The 17,887-nt window shown below is 41.4% G+C and overlaps 1 protein-coding gene across 1 annotated transcript in view; it reads left to right on the top strand.

Annotated features, from left to right (window-relative positions):
* MBOAT1 (membrane bound glycerophospholipid O-acyltransferase 1) overlaps nucleotides 1-17,887 on the top strand; it is a 56,671-nt gene that overhangs the window by 23,731 nt on the left and 15,053 nt on the right. The window contains exons 4-6 of the mRNA XM_027451222.3: nucleotides 2,019-2,114; nucleotides 11,959-12,014; nucleotides 15,254-15,308. Coding sequence (XP_027307023.2) covers nucleotides 2,019-2,114; nucleotides 11,959-12,014; nucleotides 15,254-15,308 — 207 coding nt within the window. The remainder of the gene's footprint in view (nucleotides 1-2,018; nucleotides 2,115-11,958; nucleotides 12,015-15,253; nucleotides 15,309-17,887) is intronic.

The following is a 17,887-nucleotide window of genomic DNA, read 5'->3' as shown; positions in this document are numbered from 1 at the left end:
AGTTTGCATAATGTCACCTACTACAGCGAGATAGTCATGTGTGTACTTGAGTAAATGTGAAATAGTAATTCAACATGCTGAAAAATCTTAGGACGGCTGGGAAGATTGGGTTAGGTCTTTTCTACTGTATTTCACTATACTTGAAGCACATACACATTACTAATTTTAACAAAATAACTGTATTCAAGCAGCTTAAGAAACTTGAAAACATCAAGTGTAACAGCTGGACCTGTGTATGCAGAAGGCCTCTGAGAATGATGGGACCTTTGTAGTGGGAGTCCAAGAGTTGCTCTCACCCCCTCTTCTCTCCCCAAATACAAGTGGGAGTGAACAAAAAAAATAAAGCAACAACGTAGTTTAACCTGCACGCACCTTTCCATGGTTATTTTCAGCTGGTATGGGCTCTTGTGAGGCTGCCAGCTTTCAAGACCTATAAACTGACAAATTAGTATAGCATCAGAAACACTCCCAGCTGCAGCAGCAACTCTGTGTGTCTCTTTCTGCACACCCCCATTTCAATCTAGGTGCTTTACACTTATGCACTGAGGCTTATTTTAGACACTTCATCCCATCTATCACGGTTATGTATCTTGGCTGGGTGACTTGCCATTCTCAGTTGATGAGAGGGAGCCCGAGGACCTCACTGGACTGGATGTCTGACTGAGATAAAGTAAGATAGATTCTGCTCTGAATCGCCTGAAGAAGCTGTCATGTCCCCTCAGCCTGCCTTTCATCCTGCTGTTTGCTGCGACCACGTGCACTGCAGGTTGTCTTGTGATCCTTGGCTTCAAACACATCACTGTCACTCACACTACAGTTTATTAGTCCCCAGGGAGGGAAAAAAAAACTAATTTATTTTAAAGCCAGCCATAATTTGAGAAAGGCCTGGCTCATTTTCAGTCATCTGCCGACTGTGGTTCTTGTTTGATTTCATCTTTAGTTCCCTGCTCTGCCCCATCCTATTCTGTGTCTGGTGGGGGAGGACACTGCCTGAGGCTAGGCTCTGCTGGGTGTGCAGGATGGGCAGTCTCTTTCCTCTGTAGGTCTTTGTGTCTTCTTCTTTGGCTAGCCTCTCCTGATGCAGGGAACTCCAGCAGGCCTGGTCGTGGCCAATCTCAAGTCTATGGGATATAAGCCTTTCATTCTGGTGTCCCAGCTCACCGTTGCACTGTCTGGTTTGCTTCATTTGCCAGTCTTGTTTCCAGATGTCCACCTGCTTCTCACCTTCCTGGTGTCCTCTTTCTTGCTTGGGTAAACACAGGAAGAAGTTAGTTGTGAGAAGTGCAACACCTGGCCCACCTGGGTGCTGCAATGCTTCCAGACCTCAGACCACGCAAGTCACATGGTAGACAGTGTCACGCTGCTCTCCTGCCTGCCAATTTTGGGGTCATCTTGGAAAATGGAGAGTGCATTTGTCAAGCTCCATGTAAGGAATGCTTCTTCTGGAAAGTGGCATAATTTGGCATTTAGAACTGAAAAGATTAGGCTATGCATCATTATCTGCCTTTACACAGAATCAGAAGAGAGAAATTATCTTAAACTTGAAATAATATAGTTTTTTGTAGGTCAGTAAGAGTTGTATGTGTAAATAAAGGGCATGTACAGATAAAAAAGGCAATGGATAACTTCAACACGTGCGACATCATCTGGTTTCAATACATCAAATACATGAGTGAGACAAATTTCAAAACAACATGCTAGAGGGGGAGCTCTGAAATTGGAATGCCCAACTTGAAGTGATCATATATTTATTTATTTATTTATTTATTTATTTATTTATTTATTTTTCCTACCCACAGTGTGAGGAGGCATCTCTGTAATTGTTCAGCTGGGTTGAAATCCTTAGAAATCCTCTTGTAAATTTTGTGAGATCTTGAATCGTAGATTGGGACTTGTAAACAACATAATTTGCAAAAATGAAGCCACACTCCTAAACAAGCCCAAGCCCAGTCTGAGTGATTCCTTTTCTTGTTGGTACTTGTGTCGGTAACTATGTGTTCTGTATGTTATGTTTTTAGGTACTCCTTTGTCGTAGCTATGGGATACCTCACGTTGTGCCACATAAGCCGAATATACATATTCCACTATGGTATTCTCACTACAGATTTTTCCGGGTGAGTGAGTCTGCAGGCTGGGTCCTGCATCAATTAATATTAGATGAATTTAGTACATTTTATGAATAATATCGATGTTATCTGGGGAGCGCCCACAATTCTGTTTGGCTTAAGCTTTCTCTAAGACCTTTTTAAAGGAGGAAGGAACAAACACTGTGTTTTTTTTTAGTGACTCATTGCTTCTGCTGTTTCCCTGCTAGGTGCTACCTGGTTAGGAAGGTAGGTGGTGGTTCCCTCTCGAGCAGCCTGCTAGGACAGCTCTGCACAGTCTCTTGCAGGTGCTGGAGGAGCGAGCCAGCGAGGCTGGTGCTCTGGGTCCCTGGTGCTCAGTCCTGAGAGGTGGCGTGGACTGGGGTGGGCTTCCCTCCTCCCACTTTTCTGGGCATGGCCATTGGCTTGGAGCTGTCCTTTCCCCTGTTCCCATTTATCTACATCTGGGAAGGAGGCCAGGGATGGCATTGGGAGGGTGTTTTCCACCCCAGGGGCTCTAGCTGCTGGGAAGGGAGGCTTGGGGGGCGACTGGCTGGAGGAGCTGGGTAAACAGAGAAGAGATCAGCTGTCCATCTTTGTGCCCGTGGTATGGATTCTGTCCTTGGAGCAGGTTGTGGTTGCTGTTAAACAGCATAGCTTCCCAATATGCCGTGCATTTCTGTGGAACGGTGATGTTTATATGAACTGTTGGCTCTCTGACTTCCCTGACGCCGTAGAGGATGCTTTGCAAAAATATAGGCAGCTAATGTTGTATATTTTTTTTATGAGAGGAAGGCATATTTTCTGCATGAATTAAAAACTGTGCTAATCCATATTCCACTTGTTTAATTGAATGTCTGAGTACAGAGTAATTTTTAACATACCATGAAAAATCTCTGTAAACTGTCACAGTACGTTATAGATGACTCTTCGAAGTCTCTGTTGTCTCACAGGCATAGAGTAGGAAACTACTGTGTGTGCATGTGTCTCTCTGTGAGGTGGTGCTGGGTTTAACTATTTAATTACATTTCTGGAAAAAAAAATGTCATTTTGGTACTCTTGAACTTTTTTTTAGAGGATGGGGTAGGAAACAGAACTCACACATTTAGAGAAATTTAGTTCTCTAATTTTTCTGTGGTTCTTGTAATACACAAAAGCATGTCCTGAATGAGTGTGGCATACCAAGAAGCCTATAAATGGGACTGGAATGTTATAGCTCTGTGTGTGTATGAGACAGAGAAAGCAATGTGAGAGAGCATGCTTTTCTGAATAGCGTGTTCAGAAATGCACTGTGAGGCATGTTAGCTGTCTCTTTCTGAAGACATTTAGTAAGGATCCAGCTGAGACTGGGGATGGCAGAAGAGGAATGGTAGTTGTTTTTATAAACTAGGTAGCATTTTCTTCCCTCATGGTGAAAAGGGAGCTACTCATCTAATGATGACCTTTCAGATAACAGTAGTGAAAGAATAATACCTGAACTTTTATTATTTGTTTTTGTCCTGATCCTTAAGATACAAACCAATTCTTAAACCAATCAAACACAAAACTGCCAAATAGGAAACAACTGGCAACTGTAGTACAGATGGTAACTACATCTTCATGGCACATTTTGAAAACAAAGAATGAAAATGAAAATATTGTAGTGGTATTAATAAAAACTTGCCATCTAAAGTGCTCAAACTGAGATCAGCTCCCTAAATCTCTTCCAACCTGTTTTCCTGAGCTGTGAACAATACATGCCCTCTGAGGCTTTGTGCACATGCCTAGAGATGTTATGACTGAAAGAGAGAAAATATTCTCCTTGACCACAGTTTTGCCATGTATGAGCAGAATCTGAACCTCTTCTTCCCCATTCTTGCATGTTTGATGGTTCCACATATATTGTGTGCAACAGTTGGGAAGCATTCAAACAGGCTTCTGGCTGGATGATGTCCTTAAAAATCTCTGTCAGAACTTGAGAAACTACTAAAACAGAATCCATGTAGCAATGCCAATCTCCCTTCAGCCTCCCAGCCTTTTGTTTGAACATAATGTAAAGAAGCACACCCCTGGATTTAGGGGAGTTGTTAAGAATGAACAAAAAGCCTGTCATCTGCTAATTTGTTAAGAATGAACAAAAAGCCTGTCATCTGATAATTTGTATTTGAGCTCTCAGTATCCCTTAAGTCTCTGGTGATACCTGATTACAAGGAAGAAGTTTTAATCCACATCAGATAGGCACGTAACCTGTTCTAGTGTCATCAGCTTTCTAATGTTGGTTCCTTGAGGTGACAAGCCAGATGTTAAGTGGATGTTTCTCAATGTCAGTACTGCAAGTTGGTATACCTTGTTTGCTCTTGCGACCTGCTTTGTGCACTTAACAGTTTGCATGCATAACCCTTTCTATGTGTATTTCAAAATGTATATTTTTGGTCCCTTAGTAATTGTTGGTTGTTCTTTTTGTTTGGTCTTCCCCTTTCCTTTCTGTGAACGCAGCTTGTAAAATGTGAGTAGAGATGGACAGAGAACAAGGTGTAACTTTTGAGTCATATCTTAAGTAAAGGAAAACGAAAGATCAAGCTGTGACTCATCACTTCAAGTTTAAGGAGTAAGGGAACTTGTTCTCTACTGGTGACTAGTTAATTCTTCTAAGTCCAGCAAAGGGTAGGTCCTGACTCCCACAACCAAAATGATGCTCAAGCTTCTTGCAGCAACTTCTTAAATTAAGAGTTTTCATGTATTGCATTGTACTTAGGTGAAAAGTCCTCTCCTATAAACTACATGACAGGTTTTAATGAAGACAAAATCCAGCTTGCTATCCTTTAATTTTGATTATATATAAATACATATTTAAATTTAATCAACGTTCTTTCATTTATCTTATTTCACAAAAATGTTTTGACACAACCTAGGAAATTTCTCCTGACATCTTTCTCAAAGAAAACCCAATTTCTTTTTTTCAGCACTAATTGTAAGATATGTGAATGCTGTGCTTCCCCCCTTAACTCATAATCAGTCTTTGAGAGAAACATGCATATTTTATTTTGCTTGGTTTGCATGGCATTTATACATTGTACCAAGGAAAACTAAATCCTAACTCTTTCTCTCTTTTTCTCTTTCTTATTTCTTCTTTATGCTAAGAGGATTATGCTGGTAAGTTGCCTGGTTTCTATACAATGTTATAAAAATGGTAATACTAACATACATTTTTGTTCATTGTGTCAGGCTTAGACTGAGTATAGTAATACTCTGGCTTTAGGGAGAAATAAGTTTAAAATAAAATCAAGGGATTTTGGATGGGATTTCTGAGAACTAGTAATAGATATGGCTTCAATCTAGCAAGCTACATGAGCAAATACCATATGCATATGATCATCTGGACAGAATTCAGGGGAACTCCTCATCCATGTGAAGTTTTGTGTCTGCTTTAATCCTTTGCTTGATTAAGACCATAAAGGTTTTTCCTCTTTGAATTCATGCAGTGCCTGAGCAAAATTTCATAATATTGCAGCTCCTTCTGTCAGGAAATGGTCAGCCATACATATGTGAGCTTATTGGTGCCATTCCTTACAGAAAAAAGCTCAGCTTGTGAAAATCACCATATGCACGGGCATTGGTTTCAGCCTGCTGACGGTCTTGGGGACACCCAAGATCACCAGGGAGGTGCAAGCAGTTTTCCTCCCTACAGAAACCCCTTATGTTCGTGTTATTGTGGACATCGCTCCCAAGAACTAGTGGATATCTTCACCTGATAGCTATATTCTACATGCTGAACAGCAGCATTATTAGCAAACTGATCTGAAAGGGATGGTCATTGAAAGAGCTCTCCAGAAAAGCCATACAACCAGATACTTCAGTAATGAGTGTTGCTTCAGGCAGTGAATTCTTGTGAAGGTTCATGTTTTTCTACTGTTTTTCCCCTCTCAATGGCTTAGTGTCAACCACAAAAGAAAAGAACAAAGGTACAACAGCCAGCTTTTACAAAGGAAATACATTTGCTGATGGAAACAAACATAGAGCTACTCTGTTCCCCTAATGCTGTGTTGAACCACAGTGCAGAAATACTATCTGGTCCTGTGAGTTTAGTTGGTTATTTTTATTTTCTTCTCCTTAAAATATATAAAGTGCAGTGTGTTGTTTGCAGTGTTTGTTCCAGAAGCTCTGGATCTCTCTGGTGCGCAGCAAGTCTCTAGAGGCAATATTAGCAGAGCAGGTGCAGGGCAAACAGTGCAAGCTTGGGGCTGGTTTCTGCTGTTAAAACTGCCCTGTAAAGGGCTGCTTTTCTTTTTTCTGTGCCTGGTCACTGCTCGGCTATTCTGCCAGGCCTTTTTGCCCTTGACACTACACTGAGATCGCTTACCATGGTTGCACAGAAGCCCTGAAGGAGCTGCAACACAGGAACTACCAAGTAGCCAAGATTCAGTCAGTCGATACCAGAAAGTTCCACCTATCTAGTGTGCCCTGGGATGCTTTTCTAGAAGTAAATACTATATTAAGTGAAATATTTCTGTTATGAAGGTGTGAAATACTGTTTGGGATCTTTCACCAAAAAACAACAAGAAGCAAATTGGAAATTGCTTTGGAGGCATGAGCATGTTCAGTGAAATGTTCTTCCTCTGTGTATGCTTCAGCAGTTCTTCGTTTTTCTGTTGAAAGGGGAAGTCTGAGCCTGTTGCCAGTGAAGCTGTTGTGGTGTCCCTGGCTTAGTGATCGCTTTGCCAGCACAGTTAATGTCATAGTGGAGTGTGTCTCTGTGAACTCCTCATACTTGTTTCCAGGTTAAAGAGACAAACCTGAAATAAATGTTTGCTTTTTTTTTTATTATTTTTTTTATTTTTTATTTTTTCCCTGCAATGAGCCCTTTGACTCCACCTACTCTCTTAGTGAAATCAGGTCAGTGGAAACTATTTCTAGCTAGTGTGTGCCAGACTTCTCCATGGGATTACCTAAGGTCAAGCAGAGTCTGCTTGGTAAACGTAAACGTCTTCTCTCATAAGCACTGAAGGTTGCTTGGTGCAGAAGCCTGTCTGTGATATGGGAAGGATCCCCATAGCAGACCACAAACTAATGCAGACATCCTGAGTTTCTCTGGCCTGTTCTGCTGGACAAATTTTGGTGGGACAAGTCATGTTTGAAAATGACAACTGAAATGTTTCTGTTTGGAAGGTTTACTCAGGGGAGCAAAACCTGTATTCAGCATCCTCTGTAAACTGTTGCATCTTTATTTTGTTATTTTTCAATGCATTTTAATTCAGGTAGAAACAGAGATTTTTAACTTATTGAAATAAATTATTTCATATTAATAAAAAATTTCATGCTAATAACTTATTTAAAGAAATTCACTAAAAACCTATTTAATGAAATAAATTGTCTTTACTATTTCATATTAAATGCTTGGGATGGTTTAAAAAATAATTAAAGATTGTCCAATATGTTTCGTGTGTAGGTGGCACAATGCAGCTACAACTTGTCATGGCGGGGGCTTGTAACTAGATGGTCTTGAAGGTCCCTTCCAACCCAAACCATTTTGTGATGCTATGCAATGTTCTGTCCTGGGGTAGATCTTTGTGCTTCATCTGTAAATGCAAGTCTAGATTTTCTTTTTTAATTCAATCTAACAGTTTGTCCCAATCCCAATAATCTGCCCATCTCTCTCAGAATTTGGGAGAAAGAAAAGATTATTCGAAGTTTTATAGTTTTGCAAACTCCCTTTCTTATCTGTAGCACTTCTAACTTTTTTTTTTCCAGTTGAGTCTAAGGTCTAAAATATTATCATGTTAGAAACACTTGACTATATGTGATATGATATTAGGGCTACTAAGATGATGAGATGGCTGGAGCACCTCTCATATGAGGACAGGCTGAGTGAGTTGGGCCTGTTTAGCCTGGAAAAGAGAGGACTGAGGGGAGACCTTCTCAATGTGTATAAATATCTGAGGACAGGGTGTTGAGAGAATGGAGCCAGTCTCTTTTCAATTGTGCCCAGCAACAGAATGAGGCAACGAGCACAAACTGAATCACAGGAGGTTCCTGCTGAATATGAGAGGGCACGTCTTTACTGTGAGGGTGACAGAGCACTGGAACAGGTTGCCCAGAGAGGTTGTGGAGTCTCCTTCTCTGGAGATATTCAGAACCCTCCTGGATGCCATCCTGAGCAATGTTTTCTAGGTGAGCCTGCTTGGCTAGTTGGTCTTCAGAGGTCCCTTCCTACACCACCCATTCTGTGATTTTGTGGTTCTGTGATTCTGTATTTTACATGTTAACATATTAACATTTTACATATTAACTTATTCAGTACGTTATTACTATTTAAAATTAGAGGTTACCATAAAGGCTGAACGGAAATGACAATTCATTATGCTGGTATAGCCAAATTCTAATAATCAAAGTTCATGTGCATATTTAGTAAATGATGTTACTTTTTTTTTTCCCTAGAATAAATTTATTTTTCTTGTCTGATTTTTAATATTGATTCAAGACTTGTACTGCCATGCATTACTCTGCAAATATGTAGAAGGGTGTATTTTTTTATTTCATTTTGAAGAAACAAAAGCAAGTTTAGACTTGCTCTGTGTGTGTGTGTGTGTGTGTGTGTGTGTGTGATGAGAAGAGATGCATGAGTCTGCTGGGAGGAATAGAACAGGGAGTGGGTGTGCAGAAGGGGTTGTCCCACATCCCAAGAGGGTGTCAGGAGAAGGGAGAGCTCCAGTGCTGCTATTGCCTTCTTGTGCTGTGCCCTCTCCTGCAGCCAAGGCTTGGGCTGCCAGTGACATCAAGTTAATGGGGGAATGGTAGACAGGTGAGGGGGGGAGGAAGATGGTCCCTGTTCACCTGAAACCTTGCTCACCTGTTGTGCGAAGCATTTGATGATACCTGATGCTGACCTTGTGAAAGATTTAGTGGGTGTCATCCATTGCTCCCATACAGGAGGTTTCTACCTTCCCAAACAGGGTGTAGAATAGATAGGTAGACCTGCAATACGAAGGTGGCAGGAGAGAGAACTAAAGATGCTTCAGATGCATTTTGTGGGTTAACCTCCCACCCATGGGTCAGTGGTGTCACATTTGATGATGTGTCTTCTCTGGCCTTCGGGCTTGATGGAAGCAGACTGTATGTCCTTTCTGATAAAAGTGCACGTGAGATTCATCTGTTCTGCTGGGGTACAATGTGCTATGAATTAGACTATGAATTCCTAATATAGATGAAAATGACCTCTCTCTTCTCCGTGTTTAGATGTTGTACAGTGGGGGGCCCAATCTTCTAAGACAAGTGTCTAAATTTAGGCACTTAAAGGCATACAGTTTTGGCTCTGAGCCTGAGGTTTAAAGTTACCCACTTCGATGTTAGCATAAAGTGCTTGCCGTAAGACACACACTACGAATTGAAGTAATTTTAAACAAGTGTTAGTGTTCAACCATAAAGCTAAAGGGTCAAGCACTGACAAAATAAAAAGCTGTTTATTGCATTAGAACTGCTGGTTCACTGAAAGACTCTGTCTCTCCTAAGGATTAAAAAAAAAAAAAAAAAAAAACGCTTTTTATATAGGCTTAAAGGAGTGGGATTTCTGTATCTTTGAAAGCAAAGCTATAGACTTTGAATGGGAAAACCTACTTTGAGAAATAGGATGTGTAAGGTAATGCTGAAAACAGCTTATAAGGAACTTTTCATAAAATGGTAGGATTAATTGGAATAAAATTTAGAATGACTGTTTCACATTACTGGAGCTGTCTGGAAGATGAAGAAAAGTCATTATTGGATTTGGCCATTCTTTAGCTGTAACCAGTGATCTAGGCTACCCCGTGAGAGATGCTGCACATACCCTTGTGTTACAGTTGTATTCCAGATCTTTGTATACCAAAGCTTGTTCTGGATTTTATGTGCAAGTATTTTTACCAACATTTCAAGTGGAGACTACTGAAACCATAAAAATAGTTTCTGACTAAGAAATTGATTTTGCATGTTCTGTGTCTTTGGGCAGAAAATGCAGGTTACCCACATTAAATTACATGTGTACTCTTGAAACAGATTAGCCATATTTAATATATAAAAAAAAAAGAGACCACTTCTGAATAAAAATGTCTTTTTCCAGCATTCTTGTTTACCATGCTCAACATATTAATTACCTTGAAAATCAGTTTGATTTATCACAGCAGGATAACCAGATTGCAAGCAGTTTATCTTAGCTATTGGGTTTACATTTGATTATAGCGAGTGGGTTGGTTTAGAGAAGGATGGTTTGAAATCTCTTGAAAACCTCTGCAGACAACTAATATTTTAGATACAGATATCACTGAATGTAACTTTTTTTTTCCCTTACCTTGAGAAATTGATGGGGAAAATCCAGTACTTGAAGTAAGGAAAAGCCTTCAACTTTTGTTGCTTCACTGGATCCCAGAAAATATATTACGGTGTTTAAAATAAATAGCCATACAGTTTGGAGTGATCATCTACATCTCTTTAAAAAAATGCCCCATAGCAGTGAAAGTCTATAAATAGCAGCTACACAATCTCCTGTTCTAACTTCAGTGTTGAAGACATCATTAGTGTTCAAAGCTGAAACCTCTATATGACTTAGACTGATAATTTAGGACCAAACTGAGAAACAATCCATTGTATTAATCCTCAGAGACAAAAAATCTCCTCTGTGGAACTGGTTTTACATGTAATCATCATAAATTACTCTTTTAAAGTAAATATATATCCTTATCACCCTTTACAACTTCAGGGCTGTAGACAGCAGCACCTCTGGGCACCCTGTGCTGGTGTCTTCAGCAGCAGAGAGATGGGGAGAGGCAGGTCAGCAGGTACTCGTCACTCACTTTTTCTGGCATGGAAAATTACTTGGCTCTTCCAAAATTACAAATTTCCTGGCTCTTCCAAATTACAGTTGCTCAGTGCCGGATTTGGTGTTTAGGCCTCCTCAGCCCTTGAAAGCTCTATATGGACAGCAATTAGCTGTGGAGTCTTTCCCTGTGAAGGACTGATTAGTTTTCCCCATAGTTTCCTCCTTCTTTCTACTTAGGTACCTCTGAATGCTCCTAGCTGGTCTCTCCTGGGCACTGGCTCCTGCTGCCTTTTTTTCTATTTCTCAGCCTTGGTGGCTCATGTTTACCCACAGAGCTAAGAAGCTCTGTAAAGCCAGATACTGGTAATATAAGCAACACAACTGCATATAATGGCTGTTCCTCACTGTGTGTTTGACCCCAGAGCTGCTGGTGCTGTAGCCTGTAAGCCCAGATAGAGCTAGCCAGTTTTTGGGAAACTCCAGATCCCATGTGCCAAACACTCCCAGTTGGATGGTACATCATGGGCAAGCTGTCCACATAGCAGTCACACAGCCAAAAAGTGGAGGGAAACTGCGTTGTGCTGACAGCTGTTCTGGTATTTGCACTTTATCAACAGGATTATTCACATGTGGAAATAAGCAAGTGTATTTGCAGAGTCAACATTTGTTTAGGGCACTGAGGAGACAGCTGATAGGAGAGTAACAGCAAGGAAAGGCAGAGCTACATTACAGCAGCATTGCTCTATTCTATTCTACTGTTGCATCCTACAGGTCTTTGCATGGTGCGGAGCACAGTGGACTGCAGAAGCTGTTATTCCTTAGCAGTGTGATTTCTTCTGAATTACAATTTGCAGTGAGGCAGAGTGGGGAGAAATAAAATAAGGCTTTGTGTGTACTTAGCAATTAAAAATTCCAGTGCGAGTAACTGTGGGGTTGTTTTGAACCCAGGCAATTGTCTTATGCCTGAGTTCCTCCTTCAGTTTTAATTGGATATTTTCCACTTGTTGCTAACACAGTTATGCCTTTTAAAGGGATAAAGACATTCAGAAAGAAAGTTGAGAATAATTTGTATTACAAGATGTGTAACTGTTGTTTCTGTCTTTGTTACAGTCCACTGATGATAATTACACAGAAGATCACAACACTTGCATGCCAACTACATGACGGTAAGGAAAGGAATTTTTTCACATATCCTGAAGACAGCATTTTCATTCCAGATAAAATTTTATTCCAGATTGTGGTTGATTTACAGAGAGAATGAGTGTAGTACAGTGAGTTGCTCCAAGTGAAGAGGAAAAACAAGAAATTCCAAGTTTTGATCAGTTTTCTAGGGTCAAACTGTCCTTGCAGTAATGAAGACAACTGCTTTCCCCTATGGGAGTTCTGCTTCCTTGATGCCCAGTTTGGATTTTATCTAGTATCTGTATTCACTGTTTAGATGTTGAAGTGCAACTCTATTAAGCTTTCCGAATCAGTTCTTGATTCTCAAAAACCAAAAGTTGTATCTGATACATGTATCTGATACATCTGATTCAGCTATTAACATTAATGTAACAAATCTGTGCATGATAGCATTAGGATAGATAGGTTATATTCAATTAAATGATGCTGCATAAATTGTGAGAGGTGGAATTCAATAGCATTTTCCCAGTGCTGGGAAAAGCACAGTTGCAGGCAAAATAATGGTGTCTTCATTCTTGCATTGTGCTGTGACAAAGAGTGTTGTTATTTTCTAGTAAAATGCTTGTGTCTAGTACAGTGCAAAGACTAGAAATGCCAGTTGTCATCAGTACTGTTATTGCTCGTCTGCTGATGGTGCATTGTGAACTTCCAATGCCCACTGAATTATAAACTGTGGGTGACTAAATGAGTCACCTGATCCAGAATTGCTATGATCTAGGATGTAGGTGATGGCCACAAACAAACTGCAGGGTTTGGCATTGTTTTCAAGCCAAGTTTACATGAATGGGTCTGTGTGTTGGTTTCACACTGATGGGCAGCTGAACTCCACCACAACTGGTCTCCCCCTCCTCAAAGGAAAAAGGGAAGAAAATACAATGGAAGGGGCTCAAGGACAAGGACACAGAGATCACTCAACCATTACTATCCTGGGCAAAACACATGCAGCATAGAGAGGTTAATATTTATTGCTTATTACTAACAGACTAGAGCAGTGAGATCTAAAAGCAAACTAAGAATACTTTCCCTCCCATGCCCCCTCTTCTATGTCCTGCCCCAGAGCAGTGCAGTGGTATGGAGGCTGTGGTCAGTCCCTGACACTTTGTCATCGGCTGCTCCTTCATGGTCTCTCTCTGCCCCTGCTTCTTGTGGGGTCCCTCCCATGTGATGCCGTCCTTTCCAAAATGATCCCGCAGGGGCTGCCCACATGCAGCAGCTCTTCAAGCACTGCTCCCACATGGCTCCGTACCATGGGGTCCATCCATCCCCCAGGAGCAAACTGCCCCAGCACGGGTCCCCCACAGGTGGGCGGCAGCTCCCCCCAGACCCCTGCTCCTGTGGGGGCTCTCCATGGGCCGCAGCCTCCTCCAGGCCACATCCACCTGCTCCACCGGGGGCTCCTCCACCCATGGGGGGGCTGCAGCGTGGAGATCTGCTCCATGTGGGACCCATGGGCTGCAGGGGGACAGCCTGCTCCATCAGGGGCCTCTCCACAGGCCGCAGGGGAACTGCCCTCATGCTGCACTGATCTTGGGGCTGCAAGGCTGCTTCTCACTCCTCGCTCTCCCGGTTGCTTTTTGCCCAGCCATTTTTTTCCCTTCCTTAAATCTGTTCTCACAGAGGTGCAAAGAGTGTTGCTCCCGCTGAATCTTGTTCTGGCCAGCGGCGGATCCCTTTCGGAGCTGGCTGGAGCTGGCTCTGATCTGATGAGGGGCAGCTGCTGGGCTCTGCTCACAGAAGCCACCCCTACAGCTTCCCTGCTACCAGACCCTTGTCACATACGCCCAATACAGTCTGTTTGTTATTTCTAGCTGGCTATAAGCAAGTGCAGCTTGAAGCTCTGCATGGGTTAATTGACCTTGTTAACCTTCACAACAGTCTCCGGGGCTTCTCTGCCCTTATTATTCAAGCCAGCTAGCTCAGGTATCCCTGTGTGCCACAGTGGTGTGCTGCCTACATGTACCCCTAGAATCCTGAAGGTAAATGAACAGTCAGAATGGAACACACAGCAGTGGCAAGCTTGTCTTAAACCAGAAATCCTACAGATTAATTATAGTGGAAAAGGCTCATTACATTGTGAATGTCCATACATGGAGCAGTTGTTCAAAGGGAGGCAGCGTGCAGTTCAAGCATGGGTGACAAATCTCCATTTGTAAAAATTTAATGCAGCTGCCTTAAATGGAAACGGACAAACAAAATATCCATCCCTTTAAGTAACTAAGTGTTTAATAGTTCTGTGGAGCTCATGCCCTTCCCAGTATTTAGGAACTGAAACAGTGAAGAGAGAATGCACAAAAGTAGCTTATAAGCAGTCTTTTCAGAAAATGGGCCATGTGGATGTGCCTTGGTAATTATGGCCGGTGCATTGAGAACAGTAATGTTGAGTGATGCCAAGCCCCCGATCTTGTGAAAACATATATATATGCATGCTCAGTGTCAAGTGGTGTGACTCATCCTGTGGTCAGTTTTGCTGAAACCAGTGGGATTTCTCACAGTAAGCACAGCTAAGGCTTCAGAGTGAAGGTTTTAAGATATTTGCTATAAGTGACATCTGTTTACACACTGGCCATCATACAGGACTTTTGTATAGTTTTCTTGGGCAGTGACTCTGTGCTCTGCCTCTGGCCCCAAAAGTCACATGAACTCAACAGGAGGTTGCGCTTCCAGACTGGACCTTGTAAAATTCCAGATTATTACTGATATGTGTGTTTTGGTTTGCTCCAGCAGCAGGCAGCCAGGCTGCTAGTTCACACTAGTGAAGCTTCTGTTTCTTGAGAGCCCATTTCTCTTCCACTGATCCTCCTGCTGTGAAATGCTCCATTTCTCACCAAGGAGCCAGCAGGAGGCTGGAGCTTAAATGAGGCAGCAGCTTCTGGGAACAGAGGTTTTTCCAGCACCAGACCGTTAGCAGAGGCTGCTGGGGGTTGCTGCCAGTTGGTGGCATTGCGAGTTGCATTGTGTGTATGTGGGAATACTACGACTACTCCTCCCGAAAGCCTAGCAAGGGTGAGAAAGGGGGGATGAGGTAAGGAACCATGATAGAGGGAACGTGAATATACTTGACCTAAAAGTTGGGAATTGAGCTATCTGAAAATTGCTTGTGACAAAGAGATATTGAAGCCTATGGATTTAGGAACTTCCTATCTATGGGATGCAAACATAAGGCTTTGGGGGTGGCTTTCAGTGTTCAGCTTTTGAAAAGATCTAATGTGACTTTTCTGTTCAGGAATAGGGCGACAAGCTGAGGAACTCACTGCTGAGCAAAATCGGCTTGCTGTAAAGTAAGAATTTAATTCACCCCTTGATATATGTTTAATCTCATCTGAAGAAGTTTAGTTTTTGTTGTTTAGTTTGTTTATAATTTGTTGTGTGTTTTTTTTTTTCTTTTGCAATGTCAGAGGTAACAAGTGATCCAAACCATGAAAATGTTCCCTGCCTCTTCCCAGTTCATAAAAGGATAAAAGTGTTTCCTGCTTTTTCTATTTGCTTGAGGAATTTTGTTTTTGTAATAGCATTGTTAGTGCCCTCCTTACACAAATTTCTTTGCTCTATTCTCTATTTCTTTGGCCTAGGGCTTCTGCCTTTATCACCCTGTGCTAGTCAATACCACGCTTAAGGTCATGGCAAGGTCTCACTGACTTAAATGTATCCTCCATGTGAAACAAAAGCAGTCTTTGGTGAAATCAAATTCTTTATATTCTGGCTAAGGTTGTATTGTGCAGACTTTTTGTCTGTTGTCTTCATTTTACCTCTGATACGCTATTTTTCTGCAACAGAATACTCTTCCTCTGCTGGCAAACTACTGCATACCAGAAGTCCGTTTTTGTTTGACACTTTAAGTACTGCTTTTCTTCACCAAAATTCCCAGTGAAATTTTATTTTTCCTATCTCCCTCCATAAAATTAGTACTTCAAGTATTAGTCCTTCAAGTTATGTGACTAATCTTCTCCTTTTTCAGAGGGAGACAGCATATTAATCACGTGTTCAAGCATCTTTTTTCCTTTCTTGTCTCTTGATACAGATGAATTATTTTTTTCAGAAGAACTAGGATTACTCTCATAACTACTTTTCACCATGAAGTGAATGTTTAGGGCCAAGGAAGTTGTTTCTAAGGCAGAAGATAGAGCCCTCAGAAAATCTGCCTATGAGCTTCTAAAAGTAAGAGAGTAGTTTCTTGAAAAGCAAAAATTCTGTAGGGAGACTTATATAACTTTTGCTGTGGCCCATATGTTTTTGCTTGTTTTTCAAGCTCACAGCAGTAATGTTCAACTGCAGTGGGCCCTTGTGGCCATATGATTAATTCTAGTCAAATTCTCACCAAACAGGCTGGTCCTTTTTTTTTTTTTTTTTTTGTACAGTAGATGAGCTCACAACATAGAAGTGTATGCCAATAGCTCAAGTGTTGGTGGCAGACAAATCATAACTGAGGAGTTTTAAATCCCCTTTGGTAATGCAGCCTTTTGTCTTCCCTCTGTTCTTGGTCTGTTTTTGTTTCTTACTCATCCTCTGTACATTCCTTCGTGCATTGCTCATGTCTCCCCACCCACCCACGTGCACAATCTAAGCTGAAACTAATGACTTTATTTTTACTCTTATTTTTATCTTACTCTCAGAAGCCCAGATCGCCATCACAATTTTACAGAACAGAAAGATGAGCCTTACCCCAAATTGTTTGCTGCATCTTTCTGTGAAATGTTTTCACCAGACAATGTATCATTCAGACACTAGCATCCACAATGACCAGCAGAGTGAATGCAGAAAATCCTGGCTAAGCTAACTGTTTATTCAAACTAATTCCGCTTCAGAATAAAAGTAGGCAACAGCAGTTGCTTAACTGTTGCTTAATTTTTCTGCTAGAAAACATAGAAATTTATGTTTTAGTCTGAAAGAATTTTAAGTAGGTTTTGGTTTATGCATGTCCACCTGTATCTTGGACAGGAGAGTCCTAAAGCATTGTGCCTTAGTTCCTGTTCTCATTTTTGGGGAGTCCTTATTTACTTTGGTGACTATTAGCACATTAATGGAGAGCACTGTGTATCTCACTGCTGAGTATAGATATTGGTGTTTTTCTGTCATGTAAATAAAGCAAGCTCAGCACTTTAGAAACTACACTAGCAGTAAGAGGCCTGCACATCTTTCTTTTCTGTCCTACTAATCTGTTACAATGACAGTGAATCCTCATTTTACATCTAATTGTAAAACTCCCACAGGAACTTGTGGGTTATGCACTTGCAAAATAGAAATAGCAACCAAGATGGACTTCGACTTTCTTCTTCAGATGTCTTTTGATTTATGTGTTTTTTTTTTTTTCCCCCCCATACTTCCTTTTCCTGTCCATGATGCAATACACACGATTACTTCCTTTATTTGCACAGAAGGACGGAGTGCCTCTTCATTCTGTTCCTGTGTGTCTCACATTGCACTTCCCATTTTTCAGAAGGCTGAACAGTGCTGGCAGCTGCTTTGAGAAGGGTGGCTGAGAGCTCCTCTCAGGCCTGGCAGTCTGTGTCTCAAAAGCTCCCTGCCCTATAGTTTGCATAACAACACAAAGTATTGCATTGAACAGCTTGGCTAGGCTGGTGTTACTCAGCCTGTGGTCTGCCAGCCGTTACTGGTCCATGACTTACCAGGCAGGTGTCCAAAACAGCTACCAGATTCTTGCTGTTGTTACTGCTGGCCTGGCCAAAACGTGCAAGTCAATTTGCTTGAGAGTAGATACTTAGATTTATGACTAATTTAAAACTGCAATGCTTTTAGTAATAAGACTACAGCTTTTCAGATTGGTAACGTTTGTTCACCTGTAGTTTGCGCACTTCCACGTTGCCCTTGTTCAGACTGCCATCTGCCAGACATCACTGGG

Source organism: Anas platyrhynchos, chromosome 2, assembly GCF_047663525.1.
Source record: "Anas platyrhynchos isolate ZD024472 breed Pekin duck chromosome 2, IASCAAS_PekinDuck_T2T, whole genome shotgun sequence".
NCBI classification, from domain to species: domain Eukaryota; kingdom Metazoa; phylum Chordata; class Aves; order Anseriformes; family Anatidae; genus Anas; species Anas platyrhynchos.
This window is presented reverse-complemented; position numbering and strand designations above follow the sequence as displayed.